Source organism: Symphodus melops (genome assembly GCF_947650265.1).
Source record: "Symphodus melops genome assembly, contig: scaffold_86, whole genome shotgun sequence".
NCBI classification, from domain to species: Eukaryota; Metazoa; Chordata; class Actinopteri; order Labriformes; family Labridae; genus Symphodus; species Symphodus melops.
The window spans coordinates 108,985-136,800 of NW_027636752.1; the positions used below are offsets into that span (position 1 = coordinate 108,985).

At 41.4% G+C, this 27,816-nt stretch overlaps 1 protein-coding gene across 1 annotated transcript; it reads right to left on the minus strand.

Moving 5' to 3' along the window:
* On the minus strand, positions 1-27,226 carry LOC306819098 (multidrug resistance-associated protein 1-like; the record flags this gene model as incomplete). The annotated part of the gene is made up of 15 exons (XM_079372849.1): positions 1-292; positions 434-628; positions 906-1,072; positions 10,442-10,600; positions 10,741-10,887; positions 11,141-11,242; positions 13,904-14,030; positions 15,244-15,443; positions 15,520-15,830; positions 16,562-16,769; positions 22,861-22,957; positions 23,063-23,135; positions 25,656-25,845; positions 26,743-26,910; positions 27,050-27,226. Coding segments are annotated over 15 exons (2,430 nt in total), but the record flags the coding sequence as incomplete, so codon positions are not given.
* Between the last annotated feature and the right edge of the window lie 590 nt (positions 27,227-27,816).

Consider the following 27,816-nt stretch of genomic DNA (forward strand, 5'->3'; position numbering starts at 1 on the left):
CCCTTTTGAATAAAGTAGCTGTAGTAAAGAAAAATCACAAAATCATAAAAGTTAAATAATAGTACAACATTAAAAAAGCTAAAACTGATTTTTTGAGCTTCAAGATCTTGAAAGACTGAAGAATTAATTGAAAGTTATAGAAATCAATCTAGATGATGGCTTTTGTTTAATTTTAGATAAACATCAGGCCACACCAGCCTCAACACACATCTGATAGAAGTGACCGTGTATTTGGAGCAGCTGAGAGGGAGTGTCCATCTCTGCAATGGAGCCTGTATCCATCACTATGACCCTGAGGAAAAGACAAAACAAGGCATTTGAGGTAACTATTGAAAAAACTTCAACAGTGGCTTTTACTTACAATTAAAAAATGGAAAAGCAAATGACAACTGTTCTCCTGTAAAAAAAGGAACAAATGTCTCTTAGATGTTACCGGCTGTAATCCATGATGGTGTTGAGGCGGTGAGCAATGGTAAGGACTGTACAGTCCTTAAACTGAGTGCGAATGGTCGACTGGATGAGTTGGTCTGTCTTTAGGTCAACAGCTGCGGTGGCCTCGTCCAAAACCAAAATCCTTGTCTTCCTCAGGAGGGCTCTGGCCAGGCAGAGAAGCTGCCGCTGACCAAGACTACAAAAAGAAAAAAAAATGAAGTATATAATTTCAAGAATACAAAAAGAAAAAAAAATGAAGTACATAATTTCAATAAATAATTGAACTCAGAATTTTTTTAAATTAATGAATTATAAATAATGTCATTCGGGTGAAAAGATAATCTTCTAGATTAAACTTAAATATGATACATAAATCACAGAATCAGTCAATCAATTACTCCAGCACATCATCCTCTTAAAAAAACATGAAGGGAGTATGATAACTGTAGTCTGGGTTTGTCCTGTTGATCCACCTGAGGTTCTCTCCTCCCTCGCAGCACTGATGGTTTAGTTTTTGTGGAAGTGCAGACACAAAGCTACTGAGATGAGCCAGTTCCAAAGCTTTCCACAGTTCCTCATCTGAACAGGAATCAAAAGGATCCAGATTCATCCGGAGAGAACCTGAAAATAAAACAGGATCCTGCAAGAGAATAGATTTGGGTCACAAAACTTTTTACCATGACAACAAGGAGAAATGTGTGTTGTTATTCAGTTTGACACAAGGCTAATTCAATTCAATACATCAACAGTTAAACAGATTCAATTCAATTCAATTCAAAAAACTTTATTTGTCCCCGGGGGGCAGTTCAGGGCACACAGAGCAGCAAATAACGACAGTGCAACTATACAAACACATTTAACCAATCAACAAGAATAAAGTGTAACAGCAGAATAAGTGTCAGGATGTTAGTGTGTTAGTGTGTTAGTGTGTTAGTGCAGGTTAGAATAAGTGTTAGTGTGTTAGTGTGTTAGTGTGTTAGTGTGTTAGTGTGTTAGTACAGGTTAGAATAAGTGTTAGTGTGTTAGTGTGTTAGTGTGTTAGTGCAGGTTAGAATAAGTGTTAGTGTGTTAGTGTGTTAGTGTGTTAGTGTGTTAGTACAGGTTAGAATAAGTGTTAGTGTGTTAGTGTGTTAGTGTGTTAGTGCAGGTTAGAATAAGTGTTAGTGTGTTAGTGTGTTAGTGTGTTAGTGTGTTAGTGTGTTAGTACAGGTTAGAATAAGTGTTAGTGTGTTAGTGTGTTAGTACAGGTTAGAATAAGTGTTAGTTTGTTAGCGTGTTACTGCAGGTTAGAATAAGTGTTAGTGTGTTAGCGTGTTAGTTTGTTAGCGTGTTACTGCAGGTTAGAATAAGTGTTAGTGTGTTAGTGTGTTAGTGTGTTAGTGCAGGTTAGAATAAGTGTTAGTGTGTTAGTGTGTTAGTACAGGTTAGAATAAGTGTTAGTGTGTTAGTGTGTTAGTACAGGTTAGAATAAGTGTTAGTGTGTTAGTGTGTTAGTACAGGTTAGAATAAGTGTTAGTTTGTTAGCGTGTTACTGCAGGTTAGAATAAGTGTTAGTGTGTTAGCGTGTTAGTTTGTTAGCGTGTTACTGCAGGTTAGAATAAGTGTTAGTGTGTTAGTGTGTTAGTGTGTTAGTGCAGGTTAGAATAAGTGTTAGTGTGTTAGTGTGTTAGTGTGTTAGTGCAGGTTAGAATAAGTGTTAGTGTGTTAGTGTGTTAGTGTGTTAGTGCAGGTTAGAATAAGTGTTAGTGTGTTAGTGTGTTAGTGTGTTAGTGCAGGTTAGAATAAGTGTTAGTGTGTTAGCGTGTTAGTTTGTTAGCGTGTTACTGCAGGTTAGAATAAGTGTTAGTGTGTTAAGGCAAGGCAAGTTTATTTATATAGCACTGTTCAGACACAAGGTAGTTCACACAGAGCTTTACAGACATAAAAACATAAAAACATTAAAACAGAGCTGAAGGAAAGGATGCAAAATACATCATTAAAAGACGGGGATGAAATTGAAAATACTGGATAAAGGAACAACTGTTAAAACTATTAAAAAAGGAAGAATGTGTTGCAGTAAGGCAGACAGTATATTTCTAATGTAAAGAGTGAATAACAAAGTTTTAAGGCTGATTTAAAGGAGTTGAGTGTGCCGGCAGTCCTCAGGTGTTCAGGGAGTTTGTTCCACAGGTGAGGAGCGTAGTGACTAAACGCTGCTTCACCTTGTTTGGTTCTGACTCTGGAAACACTGAGTAAACCTCTTCCTGAGGACCTGAGCGGTCTGGATGTTTTATATTCTACAAGTAGATCTGACATGTACTTAGGGCCAAGACCATTTAATGCCTTATAGACCAGTAGTAAGATTTTAAAGTCTCTGACACACAGGCAGCCAGTGCAGTGATTGAAGCACAGGTGTAATGTGCTCCACCCTCTTTGTGTTGGTGAGGACTCTGGCTGCTGCGTTCTGGATCAGCTGCAGCTGTCGGACAGATTTTTTACTAAGGCCTGTAAACACACCGTTACAATAATCCAGCCTGCTGAAAATAAAAGCATGAACAAGTTTTTCTGAATCTTGTTTGGTCAGAAAACCCTTGATTCTTGCAATATTTTTCAGATGGTAATAAGCTGATTTTGTGACCATCTTAATGTGGTTGTTGAATTTGAGGTCTGAGTCCATAATCACACCAAGATTTCTGGCTTGATTTGTTGTTCTTAAGGACATGGATTCAAGACAAGTGCTGACCTCTGACCTTTCCTCTTTAGGGCCAAAAACAATCACCTCAGTCTTTTCTGGGTTCAGTTGTAAAAAGTTCTGACACATCCACTCAGTGATTTCGTGCTCAGTGAGTATAAGGCACTATGGTCATTCGTTGACACTGATATATAGAGCTGTGTGTCATCTGCATAATTATGATAGGAAACGTTGTAATATTCCATGATCTGAACGAGAGGGAGCATGTAGATGTTAAATAAAAGCTGCCCAAGGATGGAACCTTGAGGAACTCCACAGGTGATCTTCACATGCTCAGATTCATAATTACCAACAGACACAGTGTAGACCCTGTCCCTGTAGACCCTGTCCCTGTAGACCCTGTCCTGCAAGTAAGATTTAAACCAATTTAAGGCAGTTCCAGAAACTCCAAGACAGTTTTCAAGTTATGTTATGGTCCACCGTATCAAATGCAGCACTAAGATCCAGTAGCACTAAAACTGAGACTTTAGATGCATCACTGTTCACATAGATATCATTCAGCACTTTGATAAGAGCAGTCTCAGTGCTGTGCTTTGACCTGAATCCAGACTGAAAAACACTGAAGTATTTATTTTGTACCATAAAAGTGTTAAGTTTCACAAACACTGCTTTTTCGATTATCTTGCCTAAGAAAGGCAAGTTAGATATGGGTCTATAGTTATTAATTGATAAAGCATCCAGATTACTCTTTTTTAGGAGGGGTTTGATCACTGCTGTCTTTAGCGACTCAGGAAAACTGCCTGTCTGTAGAGAGCTGTTAACTATCTGCAATACATCTGGTGCAACACAGTTAAAAACATGTTTTAAAAAGCTTGTGGGCAGAATGTCAAGACTGCATGTAGTGGACCTGAGGTGTTGAACTATGTCTGTTAATGCTACAGGATCTAGAAGGTGAAAATGTGCCAGGTTAGCTAAAGTGTTTTCATGAGGAGGTACAGGAGTTACAGTCAGGCTGCCTGTAGTAGACTCACTGACTGTCTGTCTAATCTGTTCAATCTTTTGGGTGAAGTGCGATGCAAAGTCATTGCATGCCTTTACAGATAACAGTTCAGCAGGAACTGGTGCTGAGGGGTTGGTCAGCCTGTAAACAAAGTCTGAGCATTGTTGCTGTGCTTGTTGATTATCTCAGAGAAGAAGGACTGTCTGGCCCTTTTGAGTTCTAAGTTATATAAGCGGAGCGCATCTTTAAAGATGTCATAATGAACCTGGAGTTTACTTTTTCTCCACCTGCGCTCAGCTTGTCTACAATCTTTTTTATTTGTTATAACAAGTGTCCCGTTCCTCCAATGGGGCTTTCTCTTTACACAGACAGCTTTGGCCTTGACTGGGGCAACGGCATCAATAATATTTAGAACTTTAGCGCTGAACTTATCTACAAGGTCTTTGACAGGAGCTGAGTGTAGAGCTGGTGTGTTAGTGAATGCCTCAGTGAAGAGTGTGCATGTGTTGTCATCAATGTAACGTTTTCTGATCAGCTCTGTTTTGCCTTCTCTGCAGTCAGCCAAGATGGAAGCTTTAAAGGAAACACAATAGTGATCAGAGATGGCAACATCATTCACTACAACATCAGAAACCATTAGACCTCTTGAAATGACCAAGTCCAGAGTGTGTCCCTTGTTATGTGTTGGATTTGTTACATGCTGGGAAAGATCGAAGTTTTCCAAGATGTTTATAAGTTCTTTCACACTGTTATCTCTTGGATTGTCTAAATGAAAGTTGAAATCACCCACTATAACAACACAGTCATAATCAATACACACAGCAGACAGTAGTTTGTTGAGGTCATAAAAGAAGTTTGCGTTATACTTTGGTGGCCTGTAGATAGTGACTCATATTGCACAACAGGGTGAGCTTAGCTGGAGTGTGTTCAAAAGAGCAGAATTTCCCATATGACAACTGTTTGCATTGGTACTTGTTGTTGTACAAAGCAGCTACTCCACCTCCTTTCCTCGACTCTCTAACTTCACTGATAAAATTAAAGCTTGGAGGAGCTGTTTCAATAAGTGCTGCTGCACTGTTGTTCTCATTTAACCAAGTTTCAGTTAAAAACATAAAATCCAAATTCTCTTCGATTATGAGATCATTAATTAAAAGTGACTTGCCTGATAGAGATCTAACATTTAGTAGAGCAAATTGTAACATGCTATGAACTTTGCTAGATTCACACTGTGGCTGACGCACAACTGGAATCAAGTTAGATAGAGTGACCGTATGTTTTAATCTGCTGATGTACTTTGCGCCATGCCGCCAGCTATTTGAGATAACTGATATGTTAACAACTTCCAGGACAAAGGGCCCTGGCTTTTCCCTGGAGATGTCAGGCTTAGCATTTGCCTTAAAACCTGGACCCAGAACACATCAGTACACACACTCTTTTGGGCTCTTATTGGGAGACTGGTGTAGGTTCAGATCTAGCTTTGGAAGGGGTACAGGTGGGGCTCGTCTGCGCGGACGTAGTGGAGGGGGGGCGGGTTGTTGTAGGGGAACTAGGGGGGTTAGGAACCCAGGTCGGAGAGGAGTGAGTCTGGTACCAGTGTTGACAAGTTTGTTCATTTGTTCAGTAAACTCCAACATGGGGGAGGAGGGGGAGGGGATACCCGGTGAACTGGATGGAGTTTGGGCAGGTGGAGTTGGGGGATTCTCTCGAGCAGGTGGAGTTGGTGAATCCTCTCGAGCAGGTGGAGTTGGTGAATCCTCTCGAGTAGGGTGGAGTTGGGGGATTCTCTCGAGTAGGTGGAGTTGGTGAATCCTCTCGAGTAGGTGGAGTTGGGGGATTCTCTCGGGCAGGTGGAGTTGGTGAATCCTCTCGAGTAGGGTGGAGTTGGGGGATTCTCTCGAGTAGGTGGAGTTGGTGAATCCTCTTGAGCAGGTGGAGTTGGTGAATCCTCTCGAGCAGGTGGAGTTGGTGAATCCTCTCGAGTAGGGTGGAGTTGGGGGATTCTCTCGAGTAGGTGGAGTTGGTGAATCCTCTCGAGTAGGTGGAGTTGGGGGATTCTCTCGGGCAGGTGGAGTTGGTGAATCCTCTCGAGCAGGTGGAGTTGGGGGATTCTCTCGGGCAGGTGGAGTTGGTGAATGCTCTCGAGCAGGTGGAGTTGGTGAATCCTCTTGAGCAGGTGGAGTTGGTGAATCCTCTTGAGCAGGTGGAGTTGGTGAATCCTCTCGGGCAGGTGGAGTTGGTGAATCCTCTCGGGCAGGTGGAGTTGGGGGATTCTCTCGGGCAGGTGGAGTTGGGGGATTCTCTCGAGTAGGTGGAGTTGGGGGATTCTCTCGGGCAGGTGGAGTTGGGGGATTCTCTCGAGTAGGTGGAGTTGGTGAATCCTCTCGAGCAGGTGGAATAGGTGAATCTTCTCCAGCAGTGGCTCCTGGTGAAGGACATAAGGCCTCCTCTTTTTCATTCTGGCACCCCTCATGGCCAGAACACATAGGCGGGGGGGGGGAGTCGGTTCTCCTTCATGTTTTGGTGTTTGCTCCTTTTGTTTGGGTTCATCTTGTCTCTTGTCCTTGGCAGTGGGAACAGTATGACGCAGGAAGAAAGAGAAATTGGAGGTGAAAAGCCTCACTCCTGACTTGTTAAGGGAAAGGCCATCTCCAAAGTTAAAATTGTCAATAAAATGGATTGAGTGGACCTCACATTCTGTTGAAAGCCATCTGTTGATTGCCAACAGTCTGCTGAATCTCTCTCCTCCTCCTCTGACTGGTGGTAACGGCCCACTGAAAAAGACTTCAACCTTCAGAGAGCTCACTGCATTTAGCAGATTACCTAAGTCACGTTTGAGCACTTCAGATTGTCTTTTCCCAATATCATTTGCCCCTGTGTGCAGTACAAGGTGTTTCAAATTGGGACTTTCTTCACAACTGCTGAGGATTCTGTCGGTCATGTTGGAGACTGTATCATCAGGAAAGCACAACACTTTTTCTGCTGTACATGCTTCCCACATCTTTGATAGCAGAATCCCCAACAACCAGAGTCTCAGCATCATTCAGTAGCTTTCCTTGTGGCTTTCTGACTTCTGACTTCTTGTCAGGTCGTACCCTTCTCTGTGGGTTCAGGGGGTTGTCCAGGTGTCCAGTTGGAAATCCTGGGTCTTGCATTAGAGGAAGAAATTGATTTTGTAACTCCACAGCCGCTGGTATTGGAGCCTTGTTGGTAATCTTCCCTTTAGCCTTTATCCACGGCTGTGTCTTCCTCTGCACCGGTGTTGAGGAGGCAGATACCGCAGGCCAGCCTGTAGCATCACAGATCTCTGGGCGCTGGGTTCTACCTGTTGGACGTCTCCATGTGGCAGCTGGTGTACTCTTTGGTTTTGCCCCGAGAGCATTCCAGGGAGGATTGATAGTGGCAGATTTGTTACCTTTTGCACAGCCCCTCTGTTTGGTGGGAGCTGTATCAGAGCTCATTAGATGAATGTTAGCATTCTCCAGGCTGTTGTTTTGAATCAACGGAAGAGTGCTGTCGTTTTCGCAGGGTCCATTCACTTCTGCGTTTATTTCTAAACGTAGAACTTTATTCTCCAAAACTGCGACCTGCTGCAGCAGTTTGTGGAGGTCATCTGTGGAGAAAGGAGGCATCTTGGTACTGGTTAGCTTTAGCTGACAGTAGGCACCTGATTTGTCCGCTAACAAAAATGTCTCCACAAACAGAGGTATTCCAGGAATAAATGGCTTTCTTGGTAAACGTCAAAATGTTTACTAGCATCGAGGTGTGGGAGAAAAAAGCAAAAAAGCAAAAAGACCGAAAAGAGAAAAAAAAAAAAGAAAGGGGAGTGAAGCAGAGCGTAAAGCAGAGAGCCAAGAAAAACACGTCTACACTCTCAGGAAGCAGGAAGCAATGTTAGTGTGTTAGTGTGTTAGTGTGTTAGTACAGGTTAAAAACACACAAGTCACAGTTAGATACAGAGGACAGCGTCGACGTGAGGTGTAGAAAGACATGCATGTATCAGATGAAAGCAGACAGGTGAACAGGTGTATATGATGTAAACAGGTGAACAGGTGTATATGATGTAAACAGGTGAACAGGTGTATATGATGTAAACAGGTGAACAGGTGTATATGATGTAAACAGAACTATAGTGCAGTAATAGAGTATAAATATATAACTTTAAGCTATCTGCAGATACTAAATAATAAAGTGATAGTGGTGCATGGCAGGAAAACAGCAGTCTGAATATATACGAGCTCTGTGTAAACAAGAAGAATACTGAAGAATAAAGTGACCATAGTGCTGTGATGGATATAAGAGCTGATATATCAGACTGAATAAAGTGACCATAGTGCTGTGATGGATATAAGAGCTGATATATCAGAATAAAGTGACCATAGTGCTGTGATGGATATAAGAGCTGATATATCAGACTGAATAAAGTGGAGTAGTGCATTAAGACCATAAATTAACATAATAACAGAATCAAGTGGCTTCAGACCAGTACGAGCATAGTAACAGAATAAGTCTGGTGTGAACATAATAACAGAATAAGTAAGTAGAGTAGTGCAACAGACCAGATGCACTGACCACAAATGTTTAGGAAGAGCACTTCCTGCAAAGCATAAAATACTTTTAGCTAGGGATGCTCGATATTGGCTTTTCTACCGATATCCGATATTCCGATATTGTCCAACTCTTAATTTCCGATACCGATATCACCGATACCGATATATGCAGGCTTTTTACATCAAAACTGTTAGGTAACAACAACATAAAATATCTCCTGTGGAATTAACACATTATGCCTAATTTTATTGTGATGTCCCACTGGATGCATATGTGAATGAAACATGGCTTTCCAAATGTACACACTGAGAAAAATAAGAGAACAACTTAAATGATGGAAAAAAGTGCCATATTTATTTAGTGTTAGAGAGAAACCTCAACAACAAACAGCCTCAAACAACACTACAGACAATATTAAAAAAGGAAGAGGCATATCTTCAGTCCATTACTTGTAAACAAACATAGTCAATGAATGACTGGCCATAACTTGTTAAATAATATACTCAAACTGGGCTCAATCTCTTTTAAGAGTAACAACATCCTCTCTCCTGATGCCTCCAGTACTCCAAAGGGCATCCTTTCTGTGGGATGGCTTCTCCTAGGTATGCATGCACCTAAAGAAAGAATAAAAAAGACAGGGAATAAATATATCATAGAATTCCTCCATTTCTTTAATAGAATTTCTATTATTGATTTTTCTTTGAAGCACTGACTGCCAAATGGTTATTGTATTCATTGCATGTAATGTATATTTTTAATGTGACGCACTCAGCACAGCAGATTACATTTAGTTTGATGATGAAGTTAATCAATGACTCACCTGCGCTGTCTCGCTTGTAGGTGCTTGAGCTGCAACTTCATTCTCTGCAGGGATTTCTTAGTACATGTTCGAGCCTTCTTAGGTGGGCAGTCCTGGTCCTCCCGGCCTGGGTCATCTGCACTTCCACCAGCAGCCTCTCCATTGCTGCCACATTGTTTTTTCTCAGTTGACTCTTTAAGCAACAACTGTGTGGTTTTCTTCGGTTTCAGCTGTTGCTGCTTTTCATCACTTTGCTGCGCAAATGGAGCAACTCCACGTGATTCTTCTTGACATGGGTTATTAAATGATGTATTAAAGGAAGACACCTCGTTTCCTCCTCGCATAAAAGACGCTTTGCAGTCATTGCAAATTTATTATCCGTAGTTGACACTTGGAAATAGTTCCAAACCACGGACACCTCATTCACCGGGTGAGCTAACTTGTTAGCCACGAGTCCAGCGTGTTGTATATTGTAGCGTCCGTACGGACGTTAAAGGACGACGAGAGCGTTCAAATAACAACTTTTAATAACCCGGTCACTGTCGGCCGTGACCACGCCGTTTACAGCAGAGAGCAACACATAACTTGCCGTAACAATCCAACTCTCTCCCCCAGCGTTCTCTCATACAGCCACTAAACACGTTCTCGCTGGTGCATTCACTGACTCTCCACATAATCGGAATTATGAACACATTATCAACTACTGACTTTACAACATGAACCGTTACAATATGTTGTTGTTTAACGTCATCAAGCGCGCGCCCATAAACGTCCCATGCTGCGTTCATGCAGACTCGGAAATTCCAATATCGGTTCCAATATCGGTTGTAAAAATCCGATACCGATATTTCCAAATATTACATTTTTAAGTCAATATCGGCCGATAATATCGGCCGTCCGATATTATCGGACATCCCTACTTTTAGCTGATGTTTTCATTGCCTGGTGCACAACTTAACACAGTACTTAAGGAGTTCAGTATATTATTGACCTGAGGAATAATGGTAATTCTGGAGCGAAGATCATGAAGGCCGATATGAGCAATGTTGATCCCATCAATGAAAATTCGTCCTTTTGCTGCCTCCAGAATCCGGAAGATTCCCAATGCCAGAGATGACTTCCCAGCTCCTGTCCTCCCAACAATCCCGACCTGCGCATTGGTTATTTAAGCAAATAGTCAGGTCACAGTTTTTATACTACACACCAAGTAAAAATCATAAACTATAGTGGTTGCCTTTAAGAATACATTACAGTATTAGTGTATTTCTGTTGACTTGGTTCATTTCGTACTTTTTCCCTGTCCTGTATGTTGATGGAGATGTTGTTTAAAGCCCAGTCCAAACCTTTACGGTACTGTAGTCCATAGTCTTCAAACTGAATGTTTCCTGAAGTTGGCCAGGCAGTCGGCAGCAAAATGCCCTCGAGGGTCCATGCTGCCTAGAGGGATACAAAAATGTTCCCTAACATATCACATCGGCAGTTTAATTGTCAAAGAACACAACAATTATACCTTTGTAATAAAGGTATATACTCAAAGCACTGGGGAAACAAAAGACACATTTCTACATTCTTATGATTATTGAAAAAAGCTGCTCCAAGAGTATTGTCTGCAACACCTTAGTTTCAGTACTGTTGAACTCGGATCTACAAGATCTACATTTAAATTAGCCTCTGTTGTACAGCAGCAGACCTCTTTGGGTGTCGTCTCGTATTCTTTCACTCTTTCCACAGACACAATGTTGTTCTCCACATCAGTCCAAGATCGGACAATCCAGCTCAGAATTCCTGTCACCTGCAAAACCACAAAAATAGGTGAAAACCAAGATTTATCTGAACTTCACCTGATATGACTTAAGGGGGAAACAGCCTGTGAGCAACTAATTGATTAAAATAAAACACAATTTAATCTACAATGAAAACCAGACACATTCAGGTACTGAGGGTCCAGTGAGTGATCATTTAAGTGTGATACAACTCCCTTTTTGAACATCAGTGTGGCATGTAGCACCACTGAGTTTTATATGATCAGTTTACAAAATGTTAAAAGGATTGGCTCCAACCCGTTTGTCCAATACTGTGCCACTAGCTCTGTAAGATCCATCAGAATAGCTTCCATACAAGACTGCACTGTACACTTTCATTTTTCAGCCTTTGGGCTGGCAGCTTTCTCTCTTACAGCCATCACAAAATGAAATACTATTCCAGACAATATAAAGACTTGTGAGTCATTTGGTATCTTCAAAGCTAATCTCAAAAAATCACCTAAAAAAAGAAGAATGCACTCACTAATTTTCATCAATCATTGACTTTTTATCATTTTTGTCTCACTCATTTTTTTTAAAATTTAATCCACTCATGGGGCTGACGAGGCCTGCTGTGTGTGTTGGTGTGTGTGTGTCTGCAAGGGACATTTTATGTATATAATTCTATTTGTTACTTCTTGAGTGATGTATGCTTTTGTATATGTTGTTTTCTTACCTGCCAAAGGGACTGCAGATGTGAATTAGCCCAAGGCTAACTCTTGTAAAATGCATCAAGTGGTTACATTTATGTTTTAATTGTACATGGTCCCTAACAAATTGAATTGAAATTGAATTGAATGTCCTTTAACTCTCACACAAAGCACGTTTACAGGGCAGCTTATTTTCACTTTTTTAATATCTCTCAGATCAGAAAGCTCCTGTCGCAAAACAATGCAAAAAAACTAGTTCTTGTATTTACTACGTCCAGGTTGGATTACTGTAATTCTCTTTTATCAGGGTTCTCTGGTAAATCTCTAAACATCCTTCAGCTAGTCAGAACTTACACTCCCAGAATGCAGACCTGCTGCTGGTACCTACAGTCTCTACATGTCCTACAGGAGGTAGAGTCTGCAGTTATCAGACCTGCTGGTACCTCCAGTCTCTACATGTCCTACAGGAGGTAGAGTCTGCAGTTATCAGACCTGCTGGTACCTACAGTCTCTAAACTACAGGAGGTAGAGTCTGCAGTTATCAGACCTGCTGGTACCTACAGTCTCTAAACTACAGGAGGTAGAGTCTGCAGTTATCAGACCTGCTGGTACCTACAGTCTCTAAATGGACTACAGGAGGTAGAGTCTGCAGTTATCAGACCTGCTGCTGGTACCTACAGTCTCTAAACTACAGGAGGTAGAGTCTGTAGTTATCAGACCTGCTGGTACCTACAGTCTCTAAACTACAGGAGGTAGAGTCTGCAGTTATCAGACCTGCTGGTACCTACAGTCTCTAAACTACAGGTGGTAGAGTCTGCAGTTATCAGACCTGCTGGTACCTACAGTCTCTAAACTACAGGAGGTAGAGTCTGCAGTTATCAGACTTGCTGGTACCTACAGTCTCTAAACTACAGGAGGTAGAGTCTGCAGTTATCAGACCTGCTGGTACCTACAGTCTCTAAACTACAAGAGGTAGAGTCTGCAGTTATCAGACTTGCTGGTACCTACAGTCTCTAAACTACAGGAGGTAGAGTCTGCAGTTATCAGACCTGCTGGTACCTACAGTCTCTAAACTACAGGAGGTAGAGTCTGCAGTTATCAGACCTGCTGGTACCTACAGTCTCTAAACTACAAGAGGTAGAGTCTGCAGTTATCAGACCTGCTGGTACCTACAGTCTCTAAACTACAGGAGGTAGAGTCTGCAGTTATCAGACCTGCTGGTACCTACAGTCTCTAAACTACAGGAGGTAGAGTCTGCAGTTATCTGACCTGCTGGTACCTACAGTCTCTAAATGTCCTACAGGAGGTAGAGTCTGCAGTTATCAGACCTGCTGGTACCTACAGTCTCTAAACTACAGGAGGTAGAGTCTGCAGTTATCAGACCTGCTGGTACCTACAGTCTCTAAACTACAGGAGGTAGAGTCTGCAGTTATCAGACCTGCTGGTACCTACAGTCTCTAAATGTCCTACAGGAGGTAGAGTCTGCAGTTATCAGACCTGCTGGTACCTACAGTCTCTAAATGTCCTACAGGAGGTAGAGTCTGCAGTTATCAGACCTGCTGGTACCTACAGTCTCTAAATGTCCTACAGGAGGTAGAGTCTGCAGTTATCTGGCCCCTCTCATTTGGAATCATTTACCTGTCAGGGTCCAGGGGGCAGACACATTGTACTTTCAAGAATACACATAAACAGTTCCTTTTTCAACACTCTTATAGTTAGGGCTAGTGCAGGTATAGTCAAGCTCATAGTTATTCTGCTATAGGCTTAGGTCAGCTGACACACCAAGCTCATGTCAATCTCTTTTAATTCTGGTTTGTTTTAAAATGGCGTTCTAAATAATGTGTCAATGCATCTGCTTTATTGAAAATGTTTCTTTTGTTGAAGAAACGTTCTTTGTTGGATGTTAATGGAAAAATGTCTAATTGATCATTCTAATTAATCCTTTCTAGGTTTGAAAACATTTGTGTAGAAAAGTTCTAAAATAGTAAACTAGTTTTTAACCTGGAGAGAGTGTGACACTGCCAATCCAACAATGCCTGGACTGAGCTCATCCCGACCTCGAACGCACAGCATGGCTGCAGCCAAAACCAGCAGATTACCTAAAAACTCCAGATTCACCGCCAGCCATCTGACAGAAAAAAAAAAGAATTACAGACTTTAAATACTAGCAGAAACTATCCCAGCAAATCTATCTAATTAAAAATGTTGAGAAAGTTTACACAACTCCATAAATACTGTTATCATGTGTTGGATAAAAATACACAAACACAATGTTACCATGAGTCTTATGTAAAAGTTGATGGCTTATTGAAAAAAAATTGCTTCAATAAATTTGATTTATTCATGTCATCATGGGACTCATATATATTTTACATTTCTGGTATGTACACATCTCAACAGTGATGTGAAATCCATGGTTGATTATACTGATAGAAACATGTACATTATGAACATAGTTGAGCCAAGAGTTGATTCTTGATGAACACCACATTTTAAATAAGCAGCAGATAATCTGATGGTCTCTCTGACAATAGAAAAGGTTTGACTGAACAATTTCATCTTACAAGTAAAAGTGCAGGACAAAAGAGAAATCGTTTGAAAAGCTGCTTTTTAATCCTTAATCATGAGGACTAATGAATTACTTCTTGAAAAATCCAATGACCTAGGGTAAGGGTTAATGGTCTTAGAAAATAATAAACACTATAATAGCATGGTATGAGGTCTTCCTTGGTGCCTGTTGACCCTGATATATTCTGAGCTTTTTTAACTCATGACCTGGATGGAAATCCTAGGCCTCCAAACACAGTACAGCTGAAATATAAACATTTCCTTCAGTTCTACACATAGGGCCTGATTTACTAAGATCGCTGGTAAAGAGTACTATGATGCATGTTCACTCCAAAAGTTTGCACGTTTGGTTTGTGGGCATTTTGCAGGTGATGTACTAAGAATATTAGCGTGATTGATAAATTGTGATTGTTAGCACGTTCCTTTCAAACGTGATACATTCAGACACAGTTTTTGCTTGGTAAATCACAATGTGTGTCCTAAATGAACTTCTTTATATTTTCTCCTGCAAGCATGCTGGGGCAGAAATGCCTCATATTGGATATTTATTTAGGCAAAAGTACTAAAGGGGCAATATGTGTTGTTTTGTTAGCTAACCCATGAAAGACACAATCCTCACTGCACGCTGTTAGCAGATCAGATAGCACATTTTTCACTGCTGGTATCAAGTTTGCACACATTTGAAGACACACACCTTTAGTAAATCAGGCCCTTAATGTATTACATTAAAATACTTCTATTACATGTGTGTGTCTTGAGTAGATTAAGTGAACCTGGTAGCCACAAAGCGGGGAAAATAGGCCTCCTGGTTGTTGTCAACATGGTGGGAAGCCTGCAGTATGAAGCGCTGCTGTTCCCCAAATGCTCGGATGATGCCAGCACCCTGGACCGTTTCGTTGAAGTGGCTGTAAATTGGTGAGCGACTCACTGCCTCCAACCGTCGCAGCTGACATGAAGAAGCCACATAGAAACTCTGGACACCAAAATAATAAAGCGTTTTAAGAAACACACATTTAGACAGCATAGTATCATTTGGCAAAAATCATTACCTGTATAAAGATGTAGACACAAGTAAGAGGGAAGAACACCAGCCCTGTAAAGGGCGTGGCTAGGAGCAGAATGATGCAGACCTCCAGAAGCTTAAACAGGTAACCTAGCATCATCTTCAGCCCGTCTGGAATCATGCAGTCGATGGCGTCAATCTCTTTGGAGAAGCGGTTGAGGAGGTTTCCACTGGGTGTCACCTCAAAGAAAGACATGGGTGAGTGCAGCACACTGTGCAGAAGATCAGCGTGAAGGTGACGTGATGCAACAATCCCACCCATAGCAATGGTGAGCGTTGTTCCAAACATGGCCATCCCTGAAACCAATAAAGTCATCCAGATACCATCAAACAGCTCACACATAGATTCATATATGTGTTCATATTTTTAAACAGTTGAAGATGAATTCCAAGCAGCTCCTCTGATCATATCCAAATTACAACTTTAACTTCGACTGACTGAAATCATCCAAGGTTTGAGCAAAAATATCAATGGAGGTGAGCATCAGAAATTCTTGCAAAATTAAAAGTGTTGCAACTTAAACAGGTTGGCTGGGTTTCACAATGCTTAAAGGGACACTTCACCCATTTACATGAAGCTGTGTATCATTAGAAACATGCTAATAGTGTTGAATGGTCGTGAATCCAGCCCTCATTTTGCCCTGAGATGAGAAAAATATGTTTTTCTTTGCTTGAAAGTTTTTTTCATGTGATGCAAAATGACGCTTTTTGCATCACATGAAGAAAACTTTCAAGCAAAGAAAAACCCTTTTTTTCGACCTTATATTGGACACATGTTTGTGTCCCTCCCAAAGCATTTCATGGGTTAGAGTGATGACCACTGAAGTCTGCAGCATTCTGGCTGCTACACATTGATATTTCATTTAGTTTACCATTTATTCATTGGGTTCCACTGTTTTCAATTGTTTTGGTGAACAAAGAAGCAATTTAAGAGCAGAGCTGTCAATGTATGGCAAGAGTGTTGCTGGTTGGATATTATATTATCCTGTCTCTCTCTCATTAATATAAAATGAACACCTGTAACCCACCCTGTGTGATGCCCAGAGCAGCAAACACGCTAAGTTTCAGCACATGGTCACTCTGCGTGCCGTTGAATGGCGGCTCGTCAGCCCACAGACTCAGCCAATAGCTGTAGGCCAACGAGGCTGCCTGTTGGAAGGCACAGAGGAAGATGATGGTCATGATGAAGGTGAGGCCAACAGTCCTGAAGTACTCTTGATACACCTGCAGCTTTACCTGTTCACAGAAGAAAAAAACTATTGAAAGTGAACAACACATCCACAGATCTACAGAGCAAATGTGTAGAAGAGTCAGAGATACTTGTTCCCTTTTTTTTAACCTATTTCTAAATTTATTGTCAAAGTACGTTCTTTAATTACTTTGAAAAAAAATCCATGACATGGCTTCATGTGTCTTAATGTGTGAATCTGCTTCTTTAGCGAATTCTTATTTTTTTCATTAATTATTAGATTAATGAGCGTTGGTGGCGTAGTGCGCACGTCCCCATGTATCAAGGCTGCAGTCCTTGTGCGGGAGGCCTAGGTTCATGTCCGGCCTGTGGCTCCTCTCCCACATGTCTGTCCCCACTCTCTCTCCCTGGTTTCCGACCTTATTCACTGTGCTCCACTATAATAAAGACTAAAAATGCCAAAAAGAAATTTTAAAAACAATGATGAAGGGCAATATAGACTGAACGAGGGTTAGCACCGTCAGCTCACAGCAGGAGGGATTTAGAGTCCTGATTTGAAGGCAAGGGGAGTTAGAAGTTCTCCTGGTAAACCAGCCCCCCCCCCCCCCACCACTTTAGATCTGCACTTTTGTTTTAGTCCCTTTAATTATTCTTTAGTTCCTCTGTTCAGTTGCTCAGTATGTTTTACTTTGAACATCATCTTTGCAGTTTCAAGGTTGATTTGATTTTTCATTCCTAAAATAAGTCCCTCATTTTACTTCCTCCTTCAATTGCCATCAAAACTCAAATCTGCTGCATAAGTCAGTTTTTCATTCTTTGATGGCTTCAATTATTGGCTGGGGGTTGGCACTCTCACCTGTGGTCTGACTAGCTTCCTTTGCCATTGCAGTGGCATTAGCCGTAGCTTCTCCACTCGATTTGGCCAGAGTGAATTTAATTTTAGCTTGCAAGGATTTGCCACAGCCTTTACCCTGTTTACCAAGCGTAGATGCCATCGGGGGAATCTCAGCAGCTCAGCCACTTACTTTCAGTGTCGAGCAGTGTAGTTTATTGTAGGAAATTTTTCAAGATTTTACCAAGGAGAGGGACACCTGTCTGCCTAGCGTGCCACCATACCGGAAGTTTCCAGTAAGAATCATTTTAAAAAGTCTGAAATGAGCCAAACCAAATGGATTAGGGAAAGAAGTTGGTGAATGCATGGAAGAAGTTTAGGGCCCAGAGACTTGTATCTCAGAGGCAGAGGACACTGTTATTAGCCTAGTAGCAAAGGTCCATAGCCTCGAACATGTAAACAGAGAAATGGCGGACGAGATTAACGACCTAGAAGCCGAGGACGTGGGGAGCAGCAACACCTGTTCTTTCCTCGAGGCTTGGATTAAAGAGGTAATGGGCATAACTACGAGGCTAACCATTGACAGAGCCCACCGAGTCGATCCGAGAAAGTTTTTTAATGACAGAGACAAAGTGATGGTTCTGAAGGAGTCTGGAACAAAAAGATGATACTCTACAACAGGGGTGGCCAACCCTGGTCCTCAAGAGCCACAATCCTGCATGTTTTAGATGTCTCCCTCTTCAACACACCTGATTCAAATGATCAGGATCGTTATCAGGCTTCTGCAGAGCTTGATGACGAGATAATCATTTGTGACCCCCCCCGCCGCCCCCGCCATGGAAATTTAAACAAAAATGGCTTCAGGACCCAGATCTGATTAGTTTCACTGGAAAACAAATAGATGAATACTTCTCATTTAATACTGATGAGACATCTTCAGATATTAGATGGGAGGTGTCCAAGGCCTTTCTTAAAGACTAGATTATAATTTTACAAGCTCCAAATCTAAAAAAGCTAAACAGATTTTTTTTTTTACTAGAGGCAAAAATACAAATGTTGGAAGATATTTATTTCACAAATCCCTGTACTAAGATCCATCAGGATATTTTACTTTTTAGAGCACAATACAGTGAAATGACAGCATCCATCACTGCTGCTAACCAATTAAAACTAAAACAGCGCATTTTTGACCAAGGGGAGAAACCTGGGAAAATTCTAGCGCGGCGTATAAAAAAACTGCAGGTCCATGCCAGGTCTAATTATGGAAGACCAAAATGGCTTAATAACTGGTCGTCAGGGCTTCCATAATGTGAGAAGGGTCTTGAACATTTTGCATGACCAGAGGGGGTGCCAGATACAGCCTTCTTAGCATGAGATGCTGAGAAGGCTTTTGACAGGGTGGAATGGACCAATTTATCAGGAAATACAATATCCAATATCCAATATCCAATATCCTAACCCCAACATTTTTTTTCAAATATCTTCAGTTAAGGAGTTTTATTAGAGCAAATCAAAATCAATACATGTCCTGCCCGCCCCTGACCCTATTAGAGAAAACTCTTATTAAAAATCCTTTTGGCAAGGGTATCATCTCTGAATTTTACGATTTACTGAAAGCCTCCTCAACTAAGTCTTGTGACTCTAAGCTTAATGCTTGGAAATCTGAATTACAAGAGGATGTAGCATTGGAACTGAGGCATAGAGCATTTAGGGCAGCCCAGACAGGGACGAGTAATACTCGCTTAAATCTCCTGAAATACAACTGGCTGATGAGGTTGTACATTTCTCCTGACAAATGTTTCAAATTTAATATGAATAACCCGGACACTTGCAATATGTGTGGTGTAGATGAGGGTAATGTCTTGTGTCCTGCCTGTCTGTATACTGCTACTGGATGCCTTGAATTTCCCTCGGGATCAATAAAATATCTATCTATCTATCAATCAATCTATCTATCTATCTATCTATCTATCTATCTATCTATCTATCTATCTATCTATCTATCTATCTATCTATCTATCTATCTTTCACTGACTATGGCAGTGCCCAAGAGTGGGGGAGTTTTGGGAAGAGGTTAGATTAACTCTGCAGGACATCCTCTCAATCAGATCTAGATCTAGATCCCAAACTCTTTCTATTTGGCCTCTTCCCAGTTGTCCATCATATAAAACATCATGATAGAATCTTTTTAAATATGTGTCTTTTACAAGCAGAGAGGACAACAGCCTTAATGTGGAAAAGAACAAGTAAACCTGGTATTGCAATGTGGTTTAGGGAACTGTCTTTCTTAAGTTCTTCAGAACAAACAACAGATATTTCAGATAGTGTGGGGTCGATTTATTCATTATACTAAAACAAAGATCTCATCTGTTGAACAAACCTGGAGTAGAATAAGTGCATCCTTTGCTAAACTCCTTTCAAGGAATCGTGTATAGTCTCATGATCTCATATCTTTACAGAAGCTTTCGGTTAACCACCATGTTTGTTTTTGTGTTTTATTTTTTGTTTTTTTCCGGCCCTATTTTGTTATATTCTGCACTGCTTTAGTGACCACTTATATATAAAGAGGAAAACCTAATGTAGGGTTTTAAATGTTTGATTCATTGGATGTCCCCTGTGACGGAGCGGCTCCGTCACTGAGTGCAGGCACACACACCAACACATGCTGACACACACACTGACACACACACACACACACACACACACACACACACACACACACGCGTGCACCAAACTTTCCCCTCTGCCAATGCTCCTCATCACGCTATGAAACACATCATCATCATCTTCCTCTTCCTCCTTCCCGTTCCACAGCGCGACCAAGGGTGTCATACATTTACACTCAACAAAAATATAAACGCAACACTTTTGTTTTTGCTCCCATTTGTCATGAGATGGACTCAAAGATCTAAAATTCATTCCAGATACACAATATTACCATTTCTCTCAAACATTGTTCATAAATCTGTCTAAATGTGTGATAGTGAGCACTTTTGCTTTGCTGAGACAATCCATCCCACCTCACAGGTGTGCCACATCAAGATGCTCATCAGACACCATGATTAGTGCATAGGTGTACCTTAGACTGTCCACAATAAAAGGCCACCCTGAAATGTGCAGTTTTTGCTTTATTGAGGGTCTGGGGACTCAGAACCAGTCAGTATCTGGTGTGACCACCATTTGCCTCATGCAGTGCAACACATCTTCTTCGCATAGAGTTTATCAGATTGTCAATTGTGGCCTGTGGAATGTTGGTCCACTCCTCTTCAATGGCTGTGCGAAGTTGCTGGATATTAGTGGGAACTGGTACGCGCTGTCGTATACGCCGGTCAAGCACATCCCAAACATGCTCAATGGGTGACATGTCCGGTGAGTATGCTGGCCATGCAAGAACTGGGACATTTTCAGCTTCCAAGAATTGTGTACAGATCCTTGCAACATGGGGCCGTGCATTATCTTGCTGAAACATGAGGTGATGTTCATGGATGTATGGCACAACAATGGGCCTCAGGATCTCATCACGGTATCTCTGTGCATTCAAAATGCCATCAATAAAATGCACCTGTGTTCTTCGTCCATAACAGATGCCTGCCCATACCATAACCCCACCACCACCATGGGCCACTCGATCCACAACATTGACATCAGCAAAGCGCTCACCCACACGACGCCACACACGCTGTCTGCCATCTGCCCTGAACAATGTAAACCGAGATTCATCCGTGAAGAGAACACCTCTCCAACGTGCCAGACGCCATCGAATGTGAGCATTTGCCCACTCAAGTCTGTTACGGCGACGATCTGGAGTCAGGTTAAGACCCCGATGAGGACGACGAGCATGCAGTTGAGCTTCCCTGAGACGGTTTCTGACAGTTTGTGCAGAAATTCTTTGGTTATGCAAACCAATTGTTTCAGCAGCTGTCTGAGTAGCTGGTCTCAGACGATCTTGGAGGTGAACCTGCTGGATGTGGAGGTCCTGGGCTGGTGTGGTTACACGTGGTCTGCGGTTGTGAGGCCGGTTGGATGTACTGCCATATTCTCTGAAACGCCTTTGGAGACGGCTTATGGTGGAGAAATGAACATTCAATGCCCGAGCAACAGATCTGGTTGACATTCCTGCTGTCAGCATGCCAATTGCACGCTCCCTCAATGCTTGCGCCATCTGTGGCATTTTGCTGTGAGACAAAACTGCACATTTCAGAGTGGCCTTTTATTGTGGACAGTCTAAGGTACACCTGTGCACTAATCATGGTGTCTGATGAGCATCTTGATGTGGCACACCTGTGAGGTGGGATGGATTGTCTCAGCAAAGCAAAAGTGCTCACTATCACACATTTAGACAGATTTATGAACAATGTTTGAGAGAAATGGTAATATTGTGTATCTGGAATGAATTTTAGATCTTTGAGTCCATCTCATGACAAATGGGAGCAAAAACAAAAGTGTTGCGTTTATATTTTTGTTGAGTATATATCAGCTCTCAGCGCTCTCACCATTCAGGGCGTTTGATTCACACTCCGCAGCGTCCCGTTCTGATGCAAACAGAGGCGGGACCTTTCCACCAGGTAAATAGGCGGACGTGGCGCTGAATCACAATCACGTGATGTCATTGATTGTTGAAATGTTTGTTTTTAAAATATATCGACAGAAATGTTGCTGTCTTATGAATAACATGTTCATTTAAAAAGGGTAAGTTAGTGGTGAGGCATCCACAGGGAGGTACATGTTAAAACTCCATTCATTTATAACAAAATGCCTGTTTAGAAATATGATGTAAATCATAAGGCCTGGTGGGCGGGGCTTCTTGTTTAAAAAGAAGGCTGCTTGAGACCTTCTGGTCAGTGGAAGTCAAGTTACAGAGGAGGTAACAGCTTGAGGAGAAAATAGTTTGCTCGCTCAATACTCATGTTGGAGTTTTGTTTTGTAAATATTTCTTGTAAATAATTTTTTTCTATTTTTTTTGTTTTGGATTTTTCTCATTTTTTTGTAAATATTGTTCACTCGTGGAGGCCGGTGAAAAATAAATCCACCAATCACAGTCTGCGACTACGCCTGTGTGTGTTGTCAAACTTTTTGGGTGTTTAAGAGGAGAACCCCGTCACATGAATACGACAAGGTCCTGTGTGTTATCACAATGTCTCATTTGTGCCACTTTGTTTGCCTATTGTTTTGTTCTCTACATTTGAAAGATTCTTATATTTATGTACAGTATAATCTAATGATGTGTTATCATTTCAAGTAATTCTTGAATTAAACTTAACAATTGAAATTAAAAAATGTAATATATCAATAAAAACACTACTCACCCTCCCTGTGTGAGCTTTATCCGCCTCGGTCAGTTTCCCCGCATCCTCAGCATCCAGCTCGACGGCCTCCATCACCTGAACACTGCCCATATCACAGCTGCAACAGACACACTCATAGTCACACACACACACCCTTATTTCAATAACATGTCACCATAGATGTCTGTATTATACCTCCTCTGTGTGCAGTTTGTGTACGTACCTGATGAGTTGCTCCTGAGAAAGATCGATGGAAAAATCGGTCATACTGAGTCGAGATATTGACTTCCTGCTACCTACAAGCCAACACAAACACACAGCTTTTAACACACACATATAAAAACACCACAAACACAGTTACGATTCTCCTCGTTAGTTTAGTTCCTGTACTTTGATTCTCTTGGTTAGTTTAGTTCCTGTATTTTGATTCTCCTGGTGAGTTTAGTTCCTGTAGTTTGATTCTCTTGGGTTAGTTTAGTTCCTGTACTTTGATTCTCCTGGTTAGTTTAGTTCCTGTACTTTGATTCTCCTGGGTTAGTTTAGTTCCTGTACTTTGATTCTCCTGGGTTAGTTTAGTTCCTGTACTTTGATTCTCCTGGTTAGTTTAGTTCCTGTACTTTGATTCTCTTGGTTAGTTTAGTTCCTGTACTTTGATTCTCTTGGGTTAGTTTAGTTCCTGTAATTTGATTCTCCTGGTTAGTTTAGTTCCTGTACTTTGATTCTCCTGGTTAGTTTAGTTCCTGTACTTTGATTCTCTTGGGTTAGTTTAGTTCCTGTACTTTGATTCTCTTGGTTAGTTTAGTTCCTGTACTTTGATTCTCCTGGTTAGTTTAGTTCCTGTACTTTGATTCTCCTGGTTAGTTTAGTTCCTGTACTTTGATTCTCCTGGTTAGTTTAGTTCCTGTACTTTGATTCTCCTGGGTTAGTTTAGTTCCTGTACTTTGATTCTCCTGGGTTAGGGTAAGTTCCTGTACTTTGATTCTCTTGGTTAGTTTAGTTCCTGTACTTTGATTCTCTTGGGTTAGTTTAGTTCCTGTACTTTGATTCTCTTGGTTAGTTTAGTTCCTGTACTTTGATTCTCTTGGGTTAGTTTAGTTCCTGTACTTTGATTCTCCTGGGTTAGTTTAGTTCCTGTACTTTGATTCTCCTGGGTTAGGGTAAGTTCCTGTACTTTGATTCTCCTGGGTTAGTTTAGTTCCTGTACTTTGATTCTCCTGGGTTAGTTTAGTTCCTGTACTTTGATTCTCCTGGGTTAGGGTAAGTTCCTGTACTTTGATTCTCTTGGTTAGTTTAGTTCCTGTACTTTGATTCTCTTGGTTAGTTTAGTTCCTGTAGTTTGATTCTCTTGGGTTAGTTTAGTTCCTGTACTTTGATTCTCCTGGGTTAGTTTAGTTCCTGTACTTTGATTCTCCTGGGTTAGTTTAGTTCCTGTACTTTGATTCTCCTGGGTTAGTTTAGTTCCTGTACTTTGATTCTCCTGGGTTAGGGTAAGTTCCTGTAGTTTGATTCTCTTGGGTTAGTTTAGTTCCTGTAGTTTGATTCTCCTGGGTTAGTTTAGTTCCTGTACTTTGATTCTCTTGGGTTAGTTTAGTTCCTGTACTTTGATTCTCCTGGTTAGTTTAGTTCCTGTAGTTTGATTCTCTTGGGTTAGTTTAGTTCCTGTAGTTTGATTCTCTTGGGTTAGTTTAGTTCCTGTACTTTGATTCTCTTGGGTTAGTTTAGTTCCTGTAGTTTGATTCTCTTGGGTTAGTTTAGTTCCTGTACTTTGATTCTCTTGGGTTAGTTTAGTTCCTGTAGTTTGATTCTCTTGGGTTAGTTTAGTTCCTGTAGTTTGATTCTCCTGGGTTAGTTTAGTTCCTGTACTTTGATTCTCTTGGGTTAGTTTAGTTCCTGTAGTTTGATTCTCTTGGGTTAGTTTAGTTCCTGTACTTTGATTCTCTTGGGTTAGTTTAGTTCCTGTACTTTGATTCTCTTGGGTTAGTTTAGTTCCTGTACTTTGATTCTCTTGGGTTAGTTTAGTTCCTGTACTTTGATTCTCTTGGTTAGTTTAGTTCCTGTACTTTGATTCTCCTGGTTAGTTTAGTTCCTGTACTTTGATTCTCCTGGTTAGTTTAGTTCCTGTACTTTGATTCTCCTGGGTTAGTTTAGTTCCTGTACTTTGATTCTCCTGGTTAGTTTAGTTCCTGTACTTTGATTCTCCTGGTTAGTTTAGTTCCTGTACTTTGATTCTCCTGGTTAGTTTAGTTCCTGTACTTTGATTCTCCTGGGTTAGTTTAGTTCCTGTAGTTTGATTCTCCTGGTTAGTTTAGTTCCTGTACTTTGATTCTCCTGGTTAGTTTAGTTCCTGTACTTTGATTCTCCTGGGTTAGTTTAGTTCCTGTACTTTGATTCTCCTGGTTAGTTTAGTTCCTGTACTTTGATTCTCCTGGTGAGTTTAGTTCCTGTAGTTTGATTCTCCTGGTGAGTTTAGTTCCTGTACTTTGATTCTCCTGGGTTAGTTTAGTTCCTGTACTTTGATTCTCCTGGTGAGTTTAGTTCCTGTACTTTGATTCTCCTGGTGAGTTTAGTTCCTGTACTTTGATTCTCCTGGGTTAGTTTAGTTCCTGTAGTTCTGTCTCCTGTGTGGTTTATTTGTTTCTGGGAAATTCATGTTTATAATAACAAGAATATATATGTATAATTTCAATGTGTAAAATGTCTTGTTACAATATTGCAGACTCCAGGAAGAATAGCTTCTTAAGCGAATGTGTATCCACATAAATAGATGTATTTCTTTGCTGTGTTAGTAAAGATGGACTTTAGATGTGCTTTGTTACTCTTGTCCTTGGGGGCCAAGCTCTCTCTGTGCTGGGTTACACTGAAAGTGTGTATAAATTTGGCAAAGGCTCCCTTCCTGTCCATCAGCTCCATGTAGGAGCCCATTTCAGAGATCTGACCCTGGTCCATCACCAGGACCAGGTCCACCTTAGACAAGTAGCTGAGTCCGTGAGTTACCAACACCCGGGTCTGCAAAAAACAGCAGCACATGTTTCAGATGAACAAACAATACACTTAGAAATATAAACACAAACGACACAATAAAGTTCCCTGTTCTCAGGTCTTTTATATTTTAGTGCTGACGGGTTGTGTGGTTAATTATCTTCAACTGAGGTCTTGCAGGTTTTCAAGTCTTAGACAGAGTTGCTTCCTGGTTGTGCTGAATTGTCTTCCCACTTGTAGCTGTCGAAGGTTCACAGTTCTATTCCTGCTTCTTTTAAATGTTGGGGATGAAAGTTGGAGGTGACAGGAAATGTCTTCCGGATGATCTTTGGAGCGGTTGCTTTTTAGAAACAACCAAGCAAGTAATTCCTTACACTTAAAGCCTGATTTACTCAGATCCAAATTACATTGCAAACCTTATGGAGGGGGTAATCTCTAAGTCAGGCTTTTGCGTGTTCTACTGGTTTATGTCACGGAAAGTTTGGCACGCATACGTATTAACTCATCCATTCATTTTTATGACCCGTCTTGTGCGGAGAAAGGGAAGCAACATAAAAGCAGTTGTTTTTGACTAACTGAAGTTATTTATTACACATTCACATGATGATGAAGGAATGGGAGAAATTTCAGTTGAGTGGTTTGCCAAAGGACACATCGATATGTGCATTAGCAGGGTCGGGGAATCACTCCCCCAACCTGCTGTTGAGACGCAGCCAAGCCATGAAGGTAATTTAAGCTGTGTTGATCAACTGGAACAAAATTTGTTTTGGTCAGCTTCTGTTGAGAGCAGGTAAAAATGTTCATTACCAAAGTACTGACAGTGTCCATGGTAGCCTACTGGAGAGGGATGAAGTGCAGTAGACTGGTTTCTGTCAGGGTTAGGGTTAGGGTTAGGCTCCTCCACAGAGGAGCAGATGGGCTCACCTTTTCTTTCAGAAGTCCTCTTGGTCCAATAACTCGATCAAAGATGTGTTGTCCCACATGAGCATCAACGGCTGAAAGAGGGTCATCCAGCAGGTAAACATCTGACTTCCTGTAGACCGCCCGAGCCAGACTAACCCTCTGCCGCTGCCCTCCAGAAATGTTTAGACCCTGCAGTCAGCAAACACATAATCGATAACCATACCACTTTGTTAAACTGAACCCCAATCCAAAATTCTGACCCACTCTCCCATGGAAAAAACTAACGGGGGGGGGGGGGGGGGGGGGGGGGGGGGGTCACAATTGATACCTTCTCCCCGATCTCAGTACTGTCTCCTGCAGGCAGGATGTCGAGGTCTGGCAGCAGAGCACACGCCTCTAGAACTCGATGGTACCAACTCTCCTTCCTGTCTCCACCAAACAGGATGTTGTCCTTCAGGGACGCGTTTTGTATCCAGGCTTGCTGAGGGACATATGCCACTGAGCCCTGCCACATTCAAAATCACCTTTATGAACACTAAGATATAATTCATTTAAAAATCTTTTAAGCACTTACTGAGAACTACACATATATATATATATATATATATATATATATATATACACACATATATATATATATATATATATGTGTGTATATATATATATATATATATATATATATATATGTGTGTATATATATATATATATATATATACATTTTATTTCACAGCACTCAAGGACGCTTTAGAGGGTTAAAAACAGAAATAAATATAAATAATAAAAACAGGAGGTGAGGAGGTCACAGAGGTCACAGAGGTCACAGAGGTCACAGAGGTCACAGAGGTCACAGAGGTCACAGCGAGTCAGCAGGTTGGAACAGACGAGTTTGGAGTCTTGATTTGAACTGTGGGAAAGAATCAATGTGACGGACGTCTGATGGGACAGAGAGGGAGGAGGAAGACCTGAGGGAGCGAGGGGGGGGGGGGGTAATGTGGAGGAGATCAGACAGGTGGGGGGGGGGGGGGGTAATGTGGAGGAGATCAGACAGGTGGGGGGGGTAATGTGGAGGAGATCAGACAGGTGGGGGGGGTAATG